This window comes from Neolamprologus brichardi, chromosome 8 (genome assembly GCF_056152115.1).
Source record: "Neolamprologus brichardi isolate AB-2024 chromosome 8, ASM5615211v1, whole genome shotgun sequence".
Taxonomy (NCBI): Eukaryota; Metazoa; Chordata; class Actinopteri; order Cichliformes; family Cichlidae; genus Neolamprologus; species Neolamprologus brichardi.
The window spans coordinates 19,677,751-19,697,844 of NC_142111.1; the positions used below are offsets into that span (position 1 = coordinate 19,677,751).

At 40.7% G+C, this 20,094-nt stretch overlaps 1 protein-coding gene across 1 annotated transcript in view; it reads left to right on the forward strand.

Moving 5' to 3' along the window:
• Positions 1 to 11,598, forward strand: part of LOC102795367 (glutamate receptor ionotropic, NMDA 2C-like) — a 63,465-nt gene extending 51,867 nt beyond the window's left edge. The window contains exons 14-16 of the mRNA XM_035907913.2: positions 4,064 to 4,251; positions 5,979 to 6,211; positions 8,715 to 11,598. Of these exons, the coding sequence (XP_035763806.1) occupies positions 4,064 to 4,251; positions 5,979 to 6,211; positions 8,715 to 10,274 (1,981 nt within the window). The 3' untranslated portion in view covers positions 10,275 to 11,598. The remainder of the gene's footprint in view (positions 1 to 4,063; positions 4,252 to 5,978; positions 6,212 to 8,714) is intronic.
• The last annotated feature ends 8,496 nt before the right edge of the window (positions 11,599 to 20,094 follow it).

Sequence of the window (20,094 nt, forward strand, 5' to 3'; positions counted from 1 at the left end):
ACTAGATGATTGCTTTTTAAATTAACTGACAGTAATGTCGGACTAGAAGGCAGAATGTGGGCTGTAGTAAGTAAAATACCACATTCCTATTTGATAAGCTAAAATACCCCAAACTACACACAGAGTACACAACTCAGTAAGTACAAAAAAAATTCACTAAGGGAGAAATTCTATCGAAGCTGATGCTGGTGCTTTGTGAAAAAATACACCCAACTCTTGTTGGAACATGAATTAACTGCGATTAACCTTTTTTTGTTTTAATTTGAGTTAAATGTCACAAACCATTCTTAGGAATGATTACTGTTACACCTGTTGAAAAAGCATCATATTATGCCACCCTCTAATGACACTGAAGTCACACTGATGTCTATTACTCTGGAAAGCTTTACAAAGCAGTTTCTAAGGCTTTGATACTCCACTAAACCACAATGAGAGTGATTATCCACAAAAGGACAAAACTTGGAGCAGTGGCTGGTTTAGCAAAGTTATTCCAAGAGCCCAGAACAACAAGGGCCTCTAAGGGCCTTCAGAGACTGGGCAAAAATGATATTCATGGGAGAGCTCCAAGGCGAAAACCACTGTTGACCAAAAAGAACTCAACGCTCTTCTCACATTTGCCAAATCTTGATCATCCCTAAGAGTTTGGGGAAAATATTCAGTGGCCTGACAAGACAAACATTTTGGAAGCTCTGAGTCCTGACATGGTACCAGCAGTCAGACATGACTGTGGTAGTGCGATGGTCTGGGGCTGCTTTGCTGCTTCAAGATGCCGTCATCTATTCAATTCAATTCAATTCAAATAGCACAAAATTAATCTGTTGCCTCAAGGCGCTTTATTTATAAGATAAAGATCCTGCAATAATACAGCCAAAGACCACCGAGGAGAAAGCACTTGGCGATAGTGGGAAGGAAAAACTCATTTTAACAGGATATAAACTCCAGCAGAACCAGGCTCAAGGTGGGGCGGCCATCTGCTGCCATCAGTTGCCAGTTTTCACAAACACTTGATTGCAATTCTTGTCACAGCCAGGTTGTTAAGTTACTTACGTTTAGGATGTAACTGCTTTTCCACACAGGACCAGGTAGGTTTCGATAACTTTATTTGTTTGATAAAAGAAGTCATTATTAAAAAAAAACAACTACATTTTGTGTTTACTCTGTAATCTTTGTCTAATATTAAAATGTGTTCATGATCTAACACATGCAAATATGACAAATATGCAAAAAGGAAAAGAGAAATCAGAAGGAGGGCAAAGTTAGGCAGTGAAACACACGGTGCAGGGGATTCTGGAACAACTTCACCTACATCTGTGGTTCATGAGGACAGCTTACAGTCTGAAAAATCCAGCAGAACTTGTAATATATAGAATAACTTTATTGACTGACTGATGCATTTGGATTTGAAGCTTCATCAGGGTGGAAATAAAATCATACAGAGAACATTTTAAGTAATATATATATATATATATATATATATATTAGGGGTGGGGGAAAAAATCGATACTGTGTAGTATCATGATATTTTGTTTGCTAATAATGTATCGATACAGGGACAGCAGAAATCGATATTTTGTTACAAAAAAGGCTTTTGTGCTCTGACTTCAGAGCATGTTGATCCTTTTTCTGAGCAGGAATCCTGACATTCCTTCACTGTCCAAATGTGTTTAACTTTTTTTTGGCAGCAATAAACATGACAGTTTACTTATTTTAATTTAAGACATGTTTTATTTTAATTAAGTTTAAAACTTTTTTATTTAATGTAAAATTATATTTTGTTTTAATTTACTTTCAAATTCTTCAGTTGCTGAAGGGGCTGCATAGTTTTCATAAATTGCATAGTTCAGAATAGCTATAATTGTACCAGATGGTTGCATTCAGTTAAGTTGGACTAGACTGTAATACAAACCGTTCAGTTTGTCAACAATAAAACTGACTGAAATGAGAGAAAGACTGAGTGTGAGACTTTGATATTAGATAAAATGAATATTGATAAAGTTTACCTTTATGTACAGAATCTGAATATCGCAAAATATTTTTTGCAAAAATATCGTATCGTGCGTTAAGTATTGTGATAATATCGTATCGTGGATGTATGGTGATTCCCACCCCTAATATATATATATATATATTAGGGGTGCAACGATACAACAAAATTCACGGTTCGGTTCGGTTCGATACTTTGGTGTCACGGTTCGATATTTTTTCGATACACAAAAAAATGTTGATGCCTTTTTATTAATTTGTCATTTATTAAATTTTCACGGCTCATTCTGCACCACCTCTCTGTGCGTTCATCATTTGTTTGAAGCCAGCTCACCTCCTGCAATCACTTTTCCGAGAATACGCGCTTCTTTTGTGGTTCGGACTCCTGACATTTCTTTGGAGGTGGAGGAACACCAAAGTAATTGCTTAAAGGAGCTTCTTCGACATCTTTAAGAGTTCTAAACAAATGTCTGAAAATCTTATGTATGCAAACACGCGTTGCAACTTCTTATCTTGTGCGCGTTTTAGATTTTGACAGCGAATGCGCACCTGCGGACCACTTATGTGCAGCCCTGGTTATTTAGCTCGTCATATTGCAGCCACAGAAATTCTTTTGTCCATGAAACCATAAAGCTGCACTTTCTTTTTGCCTTATAGTCTGATTTGTCATAACTTTTCCGTTTTGTGGTAAGCTTTTCTTTGGCTGTCACGTCTTCACCCTGACTTGTCTTATTTGGCTCAGCAGGACTAAAATATATATCCTGCTGCTTTTACACACACACTCACATAACGCTCAGCGATTCTCTGCGCGATCAACCTCTCACATGTTTAAGCTGCGGGAGATTTCACTTGTCATGTTTGCATAGTAACGATTGATAAGACGACGTCAGAGGAATTGGTGCGCAAATTATCATCACTCACCAATCAGTGCTGTCGCTCTCTATACACAGTTCGCGCGATTGCAAAGTGAAAGCAAAAAACAAGCACAAATTCAAACGCTATTTCAATATGTCACATATTGACAGTGGCTCACCGATGCCAATGACATAATTACCCAGCTACATTTCCGAAAGAATGCAAAAGCATTGACATATATTTTTCCTTCGTACGATAGCCCGACGAGCAGAGCAGGGCAGCCCGACTGGAAAAATCGCTAGCCCCGGGACGTCGGGCTAGCGATTTTGCGAGCCCTGTATCTGATTGAGGAATCACTCATCTTTGGAAAAGAGAGTTTATTACAGAGAAATGTCTCTTTCCAAAATAAAAGCTATACTATACGCTTCTTCTGGGCTATATTCTCAGCAGCATATTAAACATATCAGGTCCCCATAAGGAGAATCATGTGCTAACGGCTGTCTAAATGACTCGGGTAACGTTTGTATGCGTGCTTGTTGTTTTTGTCTGCTTCCACTTGTCTTTGCACTAGGATGCTATCGGGTAAATGTGCAGTCATATTCGTTGTGTTCCCACTAGTGCTGTCAGCCTTAATCTGAAATGAGGTTAACGCCACAACACGGCAAATCTCTGTTAACGAGCTACCGTGGATCGCCCCGTGCGTGGGGCTGGACAGCGTCAACACATTAACGAGCTAACTGCGCTAACACACTAGTTCCCACTCATGTAATTGAGCATTGCTGGCACATCCAACATACTGTTTTACTTTAGTCCATGACGCGCTTACCTTCAGGGTCATACGTCACATGAAGACCAAAATAGTTCCAGACACCAGATCTGAATGAGGGTGGGGGAGGTTCAATTTGCCATGTTGCAACAAGCTTAACTTCTGTCTTGCTAGCTTGCCCTGCACTCAGTGAATCTGTGTTCGACTACTCCGCCTAGGCTGCACTGTCGAGCGCAGATCCACTGAGCGCTCAACACAGACAGCATCGTCAGAAGGAAAGTTGATAAAATAAATAAAAAATTTAGTATTGTTCGATACATATGCGTACCGAACCGAAAGCACTGTATCGAACGGTTCAATATCGATACGAGTATCGTTGCACCCCTAATATATATATATATATATAATATAAAAAACATCAAACAGCCACTACACTTAAGATACTCCATTTGCATGCAGGAAGCTGGACGCCTTCATTTATGATGCTGCTGTTTTAAACTACATGGCCGGGAAGGATGAGGGCTGCAAACTGGTGACCATCGGCAGTGGGAAAGTGTTTGCCACCACGGGGTATGGCATCGCTCTGGAGAAAGACTCACGCTGGAAACGACCTATTGATCTAGCACTGTTGCAGTTCCTTGGAGATGGTAGGCACAGATCCAAATCTTTCATTTTAAAAAGTACATCTCGTACCTGCACACACTTTTAGATTTTCCTCAACTGTAAACGTCTGTGTTTATTTCTGTCTCTGTGGCACACTGTATGTGCACCATGGATCTGGAGTCAGTCCAGTTCAGTGTGTGCTGTATCAGCAGGGAAGTGGGCTTACAGGGAAGAGTTAATATCCTGCAGAACAGCAGGAAATGTTAGGGATATGATTATCTCTGTGACACACTCACACACACATATAAATACACGTCCTACCTACACATACACACAAACACATTCACCATGGTGGCTGCCGCCGGTGTGGAGTTAATATCCTCCCTCCTCTGAGAGCTTAAGAGCATCCTCCCCACATACGCACACACTCACACTCACTCCGAGTTTTCCGTGATGATGTAACTAACAGTGTGTTTATGGTCAACATACGGTAACTGATGATAAAATGGGCCGTGCTCCCTGGAGGCCACTGGGGAGAGCTCAGCTCAAGAGGTGGCCACCTGTTCAGAGGCCTAGAGGGGTGGCTTATGTGGTAATGATATTTAATGGAGATATGTTCTGGGGACCTTACATTCTCTGATATAAAGGGTGCTGTATTGGAACAGGGGGATGCATTAACATGACCAAAAAAACAAAGAAGACAGAATATGCATATGTATAAAGCTTTTGTGTATACCTTATGCATACATATCTTTGAGTTTTGGTCCAAAACTTTGTTGAATTTCAAAAACATTAATAATTACCTAAATATACAGTATAATATGCACTTAGTATCTCCCTTTATAATTCACATTAAAGCTATACAGTATCTCCACAGATGGAAATAGGTTAGACATACCTGTGTTCCAGCCACACAGATCTCCACTAACAAAGAATGAAGTTGCACCACCAAATGAATAAGGATTACCACAGGTTAATTAAACTTAATAATAATCGTGATGAGTGTAAATTCATATCAGTGGTGTGAAGCAGTGCATGGATGAGCTGGCAAGTGTGTGGCATATGATGTGTGTGCAAAAAGAACAATAAACCAAATTAAACACACGCCAATCTGAGCACATTTCTCCCCAATATGTAGGGTTAATTTAATAGAAGGAAATCATCAAAATGTAATAACCCTTTGCCCTGTGACTGGGCCATTAATGTGGCCAGGGAAAATGGAAAGACAAGTGCAAATCATACAGTCCACAAAACCAACAACTAGACTATATTTATTCACATTTTCCCAAAATTAAAGGTGGGAATATTGGACGAGCCCCCAATTGTTACGATTCCTAGGCCGCAATACAGAATGAGTCATGCAAACTGAATAATAATTATCATAAGTTTATTATGAGAAATTGAAACCTATGACATTTGAATATTTTGTTTTTATAAATAAAACTGTTTTGTAAACCAAAGCAAAACAAAACAAAAACTTTTTCTCTACTCCAAAAACTTAAATCACCTTAAAAACTTCATCTATCCAGAATAATTGTTTGCTTTGTTTACAACAAGCATTCACACTATGGAACTCAGAGTTGCCTGAAGTTAGCTCTAGAGTCATACAGCTCTCGTCCTGTGTGAGTCACAAGCACTGTCCAGACTGTCCAACTACAGTGTAAAAAACCTCTAAAACATATGACATGTTCATTATGGAAATGGTTATCTTCAGGTTACTATAAAGCTGTCATGTCTCTGACTAACTCCCATAAACCTTCATCCCTTTTAGGAGACACCGAGCGCTTAGAGACAGTTTGGTTGTCAGGCATCTGCCAGAATGAGAAGAACGAAGTAATGAGCAGCAAGTTGGACATCGACAACATGGCAGGTGTATTCTACATGCTACTGGTGGCTATGGGCCTCAGCTTGCTGGTCTTTGCCTGGGAACACCTGCTTTACTGGAAACTAAGACACTCCCTTCACAAGTCTCACAAACTCGACTTCCTGTTGGCCATCAGCAGGGTGAGATTTGCAAGTTTGTTCACAGATTTTTGTTGTTTTATTGCCTTCGTGGAAATAGGAGCGACAAAAACAGGCAGGATAGAAAGAAAAAATCAAGCGGGAATTGGGATGGGATCACTGCTGATGGCATTTGTGCACATCTGGTATGTTCCAGGGTTGCACTGTGGTCCAGTGAGGACACAGAAAATGCAAAAAAGATTTAGACATACATATTGATTTTAATATATATAATGAATATATTACATATATTGGATTAAATCTTATTTTTTAACAATTGATATGGCTCTTTGGTACAAAGGTTAACGCTGGGTTCTGACCTGCTGGTTGGCTGGGGCCTTTATTTGTGGACTTTGAATGATTTCCCTGTGCCCACCTGGCTTTTTTCTGGGTGCTTAGGCTTCCTGCCTCAGGTTAATTGGCCGTATGTGTTGATGTTAGCTCGAACACCTGTCTATCTCTGTGTTAGACCTGAGACGGACTGGTGACCTATCTGGAGTACACCCCACCTCTTGGCCAGTGTCAGCTGGGATTGGCTCCAGCCTCACTCTGACCCTGGCTGGATAAGCGATGAAGAAAATGGATGGATGGCTGTTATGTGCTCTAACCTCTCAGCTATCAGGTTGCCTCTTGTCAGTTGATTAAGTTGTTTTTGTGAGAGAGCTGGGTTGTTTATGCGTCCTCGGTTGGTTTGATAACTGATTGCATGATTTACAGAAGGGGGATTGAGAAATTGCCTCGCTGATTTTTGCATTGATCATTTAGTTAAGTGACTGATTGGCCCCCTGTAATTTGATTAGTTGTATAACAGCTTGCTGGAGAGATTGAAAGACTGGCTGGTATATTATTTTGGCTCTAAGTGGTTGGTTGGTTTTTTCTTCATTTAACATGTTGTTTTACACGAAGTGGCTTTTATGTGATGATAAATTAATGCAAATGGCTGTGTATTTGCATGCAATTACATTGCGTTATTGAAAGGCCTTGTTATAATGTTAGCTAAAATGGTACAGTATTCTTATTAAGAATGAGAGGGGAGGGGAGAGACAAAAAAGGATGAAAAGCAGCTCTAATTCTGATGTTTACTCAGCATTTAACTTTGATTGCCTAATGTTCAATTAGCCTAAATCACTACCCAGTTTGTTGATGCAGTTGTTTTGGAATGTGGTTATTGAGGCAAAATGCTCTGGCCTCAGTTACAGGCAGGAAAATGTCTATGGACTCCAGCCTCCTCTACTGTGTAATCATACCATTGTGCCTGGATCTGGGTTTTATCAGATTAACGGCTAAATGACTATCTGATCATTAATCCATATGGGGCGGCCCCAAGGACCAAATTAAATTTGGCTCTTTCAGGATGTCTCAGCTAACTGTAAGCAGAGAACAGTCATGGGATTTGGCTCTTTGTTTGTCCATGCAGTTAGAGACAGTTTGCTCTGTAAGGGACTTTAGGCATGTGTCCCCATGTGCCTCTATTGGTTCAATCCTCTCAGCTTAAACAGTTTTTCTTTGGGTTCGGGGAGAATGCATAATTTACTGGTGACTAAGACTTGCCTCGGTGACAAGATAAGATATTAATGAAATCTATTTTTATGCCAATGGGATGTTTAGTATATAAGAGGTGGGTCATCACTTTAAGATGGGAGGAATCTCATCTGTCAAATTGTTCCCACTAGGACGATTCAAAGTTAAACAGTTTGTGGCTAACCAGTGATTTCTTGATTTATTCCTAAATTCTGTTTTCTTGTCTTTTGAGTCATTCTTGTCTGTGGTAATTGAGAGAAGTATTGCAGTACAGACAGTAGACATCTGGATGTGAGCAGAACGGTAGCTTCTCTTCCTGCTGTGACAGATGAAGCTCTGGCTGGATATGTGCCGTTGGTTCAATCTGTGAAAGATATATCCAGCTAGAATAGGACTAGTATTATTTGAACCTGTTGTGCTTCCCTCAGATATATGCAACCAACATATGTCAACTTAACAACCAATGCACAGCAACAGCCAGAATCACTGACATCATTAAGAGGAGAAAGCTGAGATGGAGGTGGGTTGCAAAGTTGCTTGCAGACACACCACAGCTGAGAGTAGCCTAAAGCAGCTTCAGTAGTGTGGCCTATGTGAGATTTACCAATTCCATCGGAGAAGCTTATCAGTGGATCAGCTAAGACTGTTGCAGAGATTGACTTCTTGAACCCTGCCTGAACCACCACTATGTTCACTGTTTCTTCCTAATATTAGAAACACAGACAGCAGCTATAAATAAGGATTCACCAACTCTCACTGTAGTTATAACCAGCAGTGGTCTATTATAACACACAACATTGTATTGTGATGCAGCTCAGCCTTTCTCAATAGATCAGATGAAATACAAACATATAAAAGAAACAAAACAGTATTTCAAGGTAATGCCAAAGTAGTCCTTAAAAAGATCCTTGGGGGCAAAGAATTTTTCTCACGTCTTGTCTTCATTCTTTATTTGTTTTTTTTGTCCCTCTCGTTTATCTTTCAGGGTATTTACAGTTGCTTCAATGGAGTGGAGGATACTGGGCGTTCGTCTGGTTTGGCCAAACCTGATTTGACCTCCAATTACGCGCAAGCAAATATGCTTAAGATGCTTCGAACTGCAAAGGATTTGGTCTCCACCGCTAATGTAGAGAGCTCCCTGGACAACGCCACCAAGACCATTGAACAGCTGAGTCGACATGGTGGCAGCTTGCCTGTTCGTGTTCCACAAGTTGCCACAGAAGCTGTACCAGCAGGGTTTGCTTATATTACAGAGAATCATTGCTCTCTTCCTCAGAGGTCTCTAACCCCACCTCTGACTGCTGTAACCTCTCTGAAACAGCAGAGGGGTATGAGCAGGCCCACACCACTGCGCTACACGCTACCAACACGCTCTACTTCATGTCTGTATGACAGACCACTTCCTGTTTCCAGCCTCAGCAGTCCCCACTTGGCCGTTGGAGAGCCACTCCCTCATCAACATCCACACCACTACCAAACCACCGGGAGACTCTATGTAGACACCCACTCACACTCGTCCTTCATTCCCTGCACCGATCTCCAGCTACCTGACATCTACACCTCTCACCCAGCCTCCTCACCCCAAAACCAGCATGTTCAACTGGGGTTTTCCCGACGGAAAAGGAGGTCCAAGAGTTTTCAGTTTGATGATGGGGATGTGGAGAGGAGAATACACGGGGAGCAGGAAAAGAGTGACAAAAGTCCCGTGTGTCTGAGTGAGCTTAAAGTCAACCACCTCCAAGACAACCACATGTCGTCCCCGAGCGTTGACAATATTTACACAGGGGAGACGATGCCTCCGCCTGTAGAGAACTACGGCTCTTGGCCACCGGAGGACCTTGTTCTGAGAGGCAGACGCAGGCACAGACGCCCCTCTTTTCTCAAAGCAACATGGGGTAGCGAGCAGATCCACCAGCTTGATGAATCCCAGTCTTCCCTGTCCAGTCAATCACCTTCAACCCTTCCAGACCTCTTCCCATGTATTCTTACTCAAACCACACCTGCTAAGGCATACAATCCTGCACATCTTCGAAACAACCTGTGCCTCCCAAGGAACCAGGCCTACCTCCATATAAGGGAGGACCAAAGGAAGCCCAATGGGCGTAAGGGCCAGCGGCTGCGCTACTCGCACTCCACCCACCTACCAACATATGGAGAAGCAGTGCAACATGGGACTGGGATAGGGCGGGGCGTGGTACGGAGAGCCACCAGCTTGCTCAGCAGACAGTATGCGCATTACCTGAACTCATACCCTGGACTCCCCCTCTACCATGGTCCCCTGGACTTGCAGCACCACAGCCAGACTGCTAGCAATCACCCAGGATCCAGCCCAGTTTGCCAGCTGTTGGCTTGTGGTGGTGGGGGGTGTGGGGGGCAGCGGGGTCTGTTGTACCAGGACAGTGTGTATGGAGCCTACGGGGTTTATCAGGGGTCCCAGACTGGATCAGAGGCTCAGGTAGGTCAGGGAGCAGGGGGGCAGCCTGTGGGGAGCCCCTGTGTACTTAGGCCCTGGCGACGGGTGTCCAGCTTGGAATCTGAAGTTTGATTGGACACCTCTAGGACCTCAAAAGGTGAAAATTGTGGTTATACAGTTGACAGGACATTAAAACATTACCACTGTGGAGAGAGTTTATTGGTTAGATTAACGTAAAAGGGTAAAGTGTGTGACTTGAAGTAACTGTTGATTTTCGATGTGACTTTTTATGTGGTAAAGAAAAAAAGTTTTGGCTCGCCAGATTTTACGGATATGTTGAACTGACGCGATAATCAGTACAGAAAGAAGACTGCACTGTTACCAATATATCCTCAAGAAAGCTACCGAAATCTGACGTTGGCAGGTTTAACCCACTTGCTGCTTTCTTATGAACAACGCTTGTGTGTTTTCTGTGCTTCAATGTGCACCAAAATTTACAGCAGTCTATGGTGTTGGCGCATGGTTAAACTATAACCAGAGTTTTCATGCTGTGTGTGTTGTGTATATTTTATTGTGGATGGTTGGGATTTAGTCTTGGGTGTCGAATAGATGGACTATCTTTAAACACAACCACCAAAAACAAGCAGCCATTGTAGCAAGATATTTTAAGAGAGATGCAAAGCAGACGTGGAGAGTTTTATTCCAACATGAAAAATTCAGTATTAAAATGCTTGTATTCCAGAAACACAAAGCAGCAGCAGTTTTCTAAACTGAAGTAATAATCATTTTGAGACATCTGTTATTTTCAGGTAACTTAATTAAATATTCATAATGTTTTGGAGCTAAAATCTTCATGTTTTCATTTAGTGATGAGGCAGACAAGGGATTGACTATGTGAAAGCAGTCCATGTGAACACAATCTGCAAACTGGTGAAAGCGACAGGACAGGATTGACCAGCACTAGGTGTCTTAAACTATGGACTCTCGTTCCTCGCTGTGTCTCACTGTGAGGCTACAGTACAGCACAACATCGCACAGGGCCTGACATTAAATCAATTCTATATCCTAAATACTATATCAATATAGAGAAATGTGTTAATTGAGGCTGTTAGTGTCATATTCATGTATTCTACATATGATAGGAATTTATAATCACTCTTTTTCTAAATACACCTCTGGCACATTCTGAGTTTTTCTTTTTGTAAAGCTGTCGCTGATTTATTGAAACATTTGTTATTACTGTATTAACTCTACAGTTTGCCTATATTACGATTTTCATCACTCCCTCTTTTCCACTCTTTTATATTCCCTCATTGTCCCTATTTCCCATTTCCTCTAACTGTTTAATGATCAAATTTAAATGAGGTAATTGAAAGCTATTCTAGTATCTATATTACCTGGCTCCCTCACCCTGTAATTAATCACTTAGACCAATTAAAGAGCCTTTTTGAAAGAATATGCATGTGTACTTCTTCTTTGTTGCTCCTATTTTGTTGAGGAACATTTGTATTCTAATAGAATACAAAGCCATATTACTGGGTAGCCTGATACTTGATTCCATGACCTTAGTTCTTCACAGCATAGAAAGTTTCATAGTACAAGTTGCTGGAAACATTCCTTAGAGATTTTGGCAAATCTTATTCAGCCCTGGGGTCAAATCAAAAGCAATATCATACGGATCCTTCAGGTTACACAAAATACATTGTTCACTATTATGTTGAGGTGGACAGACTGTGAACCAAAGCCTTTTTTTTATGCATCAAATATTTATTCAAGCGTTTTGCACTCAATTATTTAAAACGGGCATTGTCTCAGGAAAGTTGGTTGGTGGACAGGAATGCTGGGAAATGTATCGCTTGTACTTCTTGATTTAGCTTCCTGTCATTTGTAGAAAATGCTCATGAACCGGTTGACGTCAACGATGCAATAATTTGTTTATAGTAAATGTCGTCAGCACAGTGGCATTATAAATTATGTGTAGCAGGTAAAGTAATATAATAGTGCAACGGTCCCCAACCTTTTTTGCACCACGGACCGTTTTATGTCCAACAATATTTTCACGGACCAACCTTTAAGGTGTCGCAGAGATTTTGTGGTAGATTATGAGGCAATGCTAAGTGCCTGCTGTTCAGTGTCTTAAGTCAGACTTCTCTGTAAATACACATCTGTTAATACATACATGACTTTTGAACTAGCTTCTCTATTTGGAACTTGCCAAACCTCTGATCACATATCAAAAATCAACACATATGTGTAGAAAATACAGTTAAACATACTTAAATATCAAACAATGGCACAACAGTGATATCTGATAACTAAGAACTAAGAAAATATACAAGTTAGAAAGGACAGGAAAAGACAGTCCAGCGGACGAAGATGAGGATCTGGTCACAGATCAAAGCCTCCTTCGCTGATCTTGTCATATGGAGGTCAATCATCTGCTGCAGCATCCGGGAGGAATATCCTTTTGGTGTTTGGGTCACATGTCAGCTGGTGACACAAATACAAGGCAGAAAAAAAGATACCGTCAACTGGCAGTGATGTTCTTCTGTCACTTCTAATCTGCTGTCAACTTTTCAACTTTTGACATAATTTCTGTCAGCGTTTACCAAACCTGACAGAGCGGCGATCATGGCACGCTGTTAACTCTCCAGTAACCCCTGCCTGAAGCAAATTCAAGCAAAGATAACATACCTCAGTCCAAGGTGACCTTTTACTCCATGCTGTTGTCATAACGAGATAAGACTCCATTGAGGAAGCAGGATGAGTAATGTTCGGGAGCAAAAACATTGAGCACTATGATTTTTCCATTACTTTCTTCTTTGTTATTGGAGCATTGCCTTAGATTGGACCATAATATTGATTTAATCCTCTTCTCTGCTGCTGATCCCATATTTTTAGCATTTGAGGTAATTGGACTGCTTTTCATCCTAGAAGATCAGAAAGAGGCTCAGCGGGCTTTGGTAATTATGTAATTAAGACATGCTTTTTGGCCCAAGATAAAAAGCCTGGATTTGAACAGGTGAAGGTGGATTTTATCTTTTTGGGTACAACTATCTGATAGCATTGTTGTGCAAAAGGAAAGTATAGTTAGAAGAGATGCCCATCTCTATATCATAAAGCATCTATGTCATTTTCTTTTGTTGGTGAGAAGGAAAAAATGGATGCTTCTGAATTTGAACTTGTAATCTATGAAGGAGCAATGTATACAGTGGAGAATGATGTACTTATGCTAATAAAAACATAATCTAAATATAGAATAATCTAAAATAACCTTCTTCAGATGGAGGTTTTAAGAACTGCACGTTTCACTTCTTTGTTACACATTAACATCTGGAAGAGCTTCTCCATTCTGCTGTGGGGAAAGTAATTCATCCCAGCCATCAGTAAACACCCTCTACATGCTATCAGGCCATCTGGGGCTCTGTGACCAGATCTCTCCACATTTATGTAACTGTAACACATCAGCACCATTTCTTTTTTCCTTTTTTTGCCATTCTTTAACTCTTGCATATTGTTTTTATATTAATCATATGTTAAATTACAGTTCACATTATTTTCACAACTATTGCATGAATATAACTAATAACTAACCTTAAGATGACTCATAAAAACTCTTTGTCAAAACTTTGTTTTTCATTGAGTCTGAACTGTAAATTGTCCTGATCTCTATGGATCTATGGATTGTTATGCATGTATGGATCTAAAAAAAATCAAAAGTCACAGCGAGAAACACGGGTGAACCTTTGTAAAATTAATTGGACCACCAAAATTGCTCCAAGAGCCCACCACATCCAAGAGGTCACAGAAGAACCCGGAACAACATTTGAAGATCTGAACGTCACACTTGCCCAAATAAAATGAACACATCATTTTATTAAAAGAACATCATACTAACAGTTAAACGTGGTGGAGGTGGTGTGGCGGTCTAGGGCTGCTTTGCTGTTTCAGGACCTGGACGACTTGTTATAATTGATGGAATCATGATTTCCGTTGTCTACTAGAAAATCCTGAATGAAATACTTTGAAGCGTAGCCTTACTTGTGTTATTCAGTAAGACAATGGCCAGAAACATAAAGGCAAGTCTCCTCTGAGTGGTTAAAAACAGTGGTCTCCAACCTTTTTTGCGCCACGGACCGGTTTATGCCCGACAATATTTTCACGGACCGGCCTTTAAGGTGTCGCAGATAAACATAACAAAATACAACTAGTACCGGTACCGAAAAAAATAAGATTTATTCATAACACACGTGAAAAGACCAAGGAAAACCGATTTAACGATAAAAACTATAACAAAATAACGCTGAAAACCGATAAAACCCTGAAAACCATACATTTCACACCTGAGCCTCAACTCTCGCGGCCCGGTACCAAACGACTCACGGACCGGTACCGGTCCGAGGCCCGGGGGTTGGGGACCGCTGGTTAAAAAGACAAAATGAAGATTTTGGTGTGGCTGTGGCCTAGTCTGGACTTAAATTTGTTGGTTTGAATAGCTTCTCCCCCCTAATAACTAAAACAATTTTAAAACTGCATTTGTATTTGTTACTTGCATGTGGAAAAGAAAATCTTCACTGGACTCTTTGGATTCGAAGTAAAACTAAGTAATCCCATGATTAGGTCATTTGCAGAACCACCTTTAGCAACAATAACCAATAAGCGCACTCTTCTTACAGTTTATTGAGGTTTTCAGACATTTGTTTATAGACATTTTTCTAAAGGTCCTGCATAGCATTTCAATCAGACTGAGATCTGGACTTCGGCTGAACTATGCACATTATGGCCAAAAAATGTTTTAAACAGATTAAGATTTTTCCTGGAAATCCTTCACAAAAGAAAACAAACCTATATGTTTTTAGTCTTTTTATAACTGCACTGTTATTCATTTTAACATTTAACATACTAACTGAAGCCTGCAGAGTCTCAGATGTAGCCCAGTATCGCATGGGCTAATCTCAGGGTGTATATGCTGGGGCCTTCACTGCCGCGAAGATTGTGTCATTGCGTTAACACTGTGAAAACCACAGCTTTCACAGAGATGGTCACACTTGTTGATGATCAGTCATTTGATTATTTTTAATTCCAACAAGTCTCTTCTTTTTAACAAGTCATATGTCTTTGTATACACAAACTGAGCAGGCTGCGACACTTGCTCGATGAACCACTGTGCCTAAGGACAGCAAAAACGGCTGCAGACTCTGTTTTGTTGTTGTTGCACAGCATGAAAAGGCTGGCACAGCTAGCAGATAATGGTAATAGCCACAGAATAACTGTGAGAGACACTGTACAGAAAATCATTTCAGTGTTTTACTTGAGTGCTCTGAATTTAAAAACACAGTCATTTGCATTCCTTGAGGTGACTAAATGCCTGGAAACCTGGATGTATTCCAGTGTATGTGTGTGTCTCTCTGTGAGCCTGTGTCTTGATTACATGTGTGTAGAGGCTCCATCAGTACTGATGAAGGACCTGTCCTGCCAAATGATGAAAGATGTGACTCATGCATATGAAAACATCAATGGAGCACCTGGGACAGGCTGCCGACGTCACACACAGAGACCAACACATTGACATGTTTTTAATATGAAGTACTTGCACAACATTTACACATTCAAATCATTTTTTTCCATCTATAAATACATACCGACACACATAAACATATGGCATCTCAATCCCAGCTACAGATGAAAGGGGAGGGAAGCACATGAAGAAATGAAGACCAATTAGGCACCTTTAACAGCTTGCTGATTTAATTTTCATGTCAGGACACAGTAGTCTATAAAGACCACCCTTGAAGGTAAAACATTATTCATCCATTCATCTTGTCATTTGCACTGACACACCTCACTTCACACTGGGATGTTCAACTCGTTCATCCAGTGTGTAAATCTGCTTGTTTATGACCTCTTTTTAAATAAAATTAATGCCAAGAAGCACAAACTGAATCTGGTAGCCCAGTTAATTTTTAATTATGCATATGCTTTTCTTTTTTTTTTAATATACCGATATAAACAAGCAGCAACCTTGACAGGGTCGACGGCCACAACGTCTGGAGTCACCAGAGAGCCGGAGTCCGGTCTCCTCACACCTCCCGCTTGCGAATAAATTGCTTCACATATCGCGGCAACAGCTCCAGATGCTCTGAGTCACCTTGAGACAAAAGGCTGGCCTGCCCTCCCTGATAGGTGAGAAGAAGGAAAAGGAAAGAGGAAGAGGGGATGAGATGAGAGGACAAAATGTGTGGGTAGAAATGAAGAGAAGAAAAATATTTGGAACAAGAGTCGAGGGGAGGAAAAAAGAGGGTCGAGGGAAACTAGAGATGGCAAAGGAGATGGCTGAGAATTGTCACAGGAGGAGAGACAGAAAGCGAGGAGGGCACGAGATGAGGTGGCTCGGCGAGGAGATGGAGAGAATAAGGTAGGGGAGGTGCAGGGAATGAGGAGAGAGAGAGTAAAAGAGGAGAAGGATAAGAGAAAAATATTAAGACAGCTGATATGAGAACAGGTGGGAAGTGTGCAGGAGAGCAAAGAGAGGTAAGGAGAGATGTATTTCTCTGTGTCTGACAGAGGAAGGATTATCATTTGAATTGCAGGACGACAATGTGGAAAACCAGGAAATGTGGAAAACCTTCCAGTGAAAAGATGCCAAGCATCTTCAAATCTTGGGTGAAATTACAGCTGCGTGAAGGAGTACAATTTTGTAATGATGGCCTTATTAAAATTAAAGAGAGATACACAAGCACTGAAAAACAACATCATTGCTATTTCACTGGCAGACGTACATGCAAGAACGTGCTGTAGATGACAGACGCTCTGGTTGTTTTGACTTTCGCTTTCATATTAACTAAATCATCAAAGCAGTGCAGCTTTCTGAGTGTGACAGCTGTCTGTGCATATGAGGACATATTTTATTGTGCTACAGTATGCAATTAAACTTTGAATTTGAGACTCCACGTGCATGTCTGTGCGTGCTCGTGTGCGTGAATGTGCGGGCATGCAGCAGCTCCCGCTGTATCCGAGACGAGACGATTGGATCTGCCAGCCGGCAGGAACGTTAATTACTTCAGCAATCTTCAGGCTCACTCCCCGCAATCACTCCCATCTTTGGGAGGGGAATGAGCTCGGCCATTCAGGAAGGCCGAGGCTGTGATTCAAATCTGTTTTGAGGGAGAAGGAAATCAAATAAGCAGAACAATACAGATGGAGGCCAGAGCAGTTTCGTTTTGGCTTTAAAAATGTATATTTGCTTCTACTTTCTGTAACAGCTGGTACAATCATAGACAATAAATGCTTTGGTGTAAAAGTAGCTCTACTGTTTGTTAAGTTGAGATCAATTTTGGTCAGGGAATTTTAAACACAGAGATATGTAACTGAATTAGACCAGTGTCAACCTAACTAACAGATCAATTATCTAGTGTTTAAACAAACTACTGAAATGCATTTTTTCTCTGCTCTGCATTTTTAATCAAAGTAGGCTGCTTGTCCTTTTTTTTCTTCAGACTACGACAGACTCTTGTAAAGTGAGTCTAACCATGTTAAAATAGCTAGATCTGCAGCAGCCCAGCATTACTGCAGCTAAACGTCCCCTCCATCACAACTACACAGGGCAGTGATTTCTTCAATGTAATTTCCAATCTGTTTTAAAGCTTAAAGTTTTGCATTGTTAGAGACATGGCTGCTCTGAGGGACAGGCGGAGTATATGCAGACACTGCTGTAGCTGTAACCGGATGATAAGGAAAACATGAAACCCACAGCAACAAGCATGATGACAAAGACAAGGGAACACATCAGATACTATGAAGCCAAAATGCTACCCAAGGCTTTAAAATGTAAGCTCACTCCACAGTGGCTACGTCTCTTAGGTTACAACTAGGGATGCAACGATACCAATTTTTTCAAACTGATACGATACCGATACTTGGATCTGAGTACTTGCCGATACAGAGTACAAAAAACGACACTTCTACCACACACACACACACACACAAATACAATTAATTGGAAGACAGGTTTTATTATATTCCCTGTCGATAAAAAATAAAATCTTAATAAAAATGACCACAAAAAAATTTCAAGTGAAAAATAAGCACTTCTGTTAAATTATTGTAGAGTCTCCACATTGTAATTTTACAAAATATCACTGAACTATTGGCACTGTCTCGAGCTTTCAGAATAATAAATAAACACAAATTAGGTTTGAGAATAAAATAAACTTTTAAATTATTGCAGAGTGTCCATATTGTAAACAAACAAACAAAATAATTATTATTAAATAAATAATAAAATAAAATAAATTATAAAATAAATAATAAGCTACAATATTAAAAACACACCCACACTTTCTTTGCAGGATGTAAAAATCTTTTGCTGTTTATTTTAACCCCATTAACGCCAGACTCCTTGTTACCACTGCTCATGAGAGCAAAAACAACGCAAAAAAGTGTTGCCTGTAAACATAATCTGGGCAACAGTTATACTTCCTACCAACCCAAATGAGTACTAGATAAGAAATAAGTACTTTCTAGGAGACACGGTGGAAAAATGGGAGTGTGGTACCATGTCTTGCACCTCACACGGCATTTTCCTCAGCTTCTTATTGATCAGCTGGATTTTTCATCCCTCCCAAACTGTCACCAGTATCTATTAGACCAGAAGCCCCAATCCTGAGGCACACCAGTTTCTCAATGAGTTTTTTGGGGAGTAATTTCAGTGTAGCACATCAACGTCTGGCCTGTGTGTACACAGCCTATATATCATCAAATGCGACCTCACCAAGAACCACAGAGGTAAACAACGAAGCTCTGCTCCACCTTGTCTGACGAATAAATCATCTCTGTGGAAGATCTTGATTTCCTCACATGAAAGTGGCAGCTGTGATTAGCAAGTGTCACGCTGCTGACATCCTGTGAACAACAGTATAAAGCACACACTGTCGCCTCTCCTCTTGTCCTTCCAAGGTGACAGCTCCTGGGGTGTTTTGGCAGCGATTACTTCAGCAAATTAACAAAGCCTCACCATGAGCCGCCAATGGCACAGCCAAGGAACGAGGCCCCACATCCTGCCAGGAAGACACATAACTACACATGCACACACACACTGCAGAAGCCCAAACCATAGCCCTCTAATTAACCAGTCCCACCCTCCTGACCTAGTAGCTGTGAGCAGCCTTATTATCTTCAACATCTTTTTCCCTCTATGAGTCTTTCCCTCCTCCACTAATATGAGGTAAAGTCCTATGCTCTCCTGGTGGAGGAGCCCAGAATAAGAAGTAAAGATATCGATCAGGGTGTTGTTAACGATGGGATGATGGTTTTCAGAGCTGGAAATGGGACAGAACAGAGTTCCTTTCTTTGACATCCACTCAAAAACTCAGCTTGTTTCTATCTTTTTTTTCATACTTTGTTTAGTGATGTTGTGCGTGTCACTCCTTCTGCTGTCTTGTACAGTAAATGCGATGGAAGGCGACAGGAAATGAGAGGATCATCGGCAAATGTAGCTTAGCTGGGTTTTCTCCCTCTAAAATCAACGTGTCCGTTCCCTGCATTCCATCCTACATTTGGTGGTTGTGTTTTTGTTTATTATTTTTAATTCATACTTGTTGGACCTTGGCTCCATTTTTCTACCAGCGACAGCACCAGAGCTGTTCATAACTGTAGTTTCACCAACAATCATGACAATGGTCTGAAGTGTCCCTCCATCAAAGAGCTCTAAAAACAAGTGTTTGTTTGTTTGTTTGTTTCTTCTTTCTTTTCTCATAGAAAAAAAAAATACACACACACACACATATATATGCTAGAAGGTGGTTGTTAAGCAATGTAATGTTGTCATAACATCTAAATATTCAGTCTTTATGGATATAAATTAGATGTTATTGTCATGAAAGTGACAATGATAATGATATTTTTTAATAAAATTTTAATAAAATGTGGTTCCTAGGCAACGTGACGACATCGT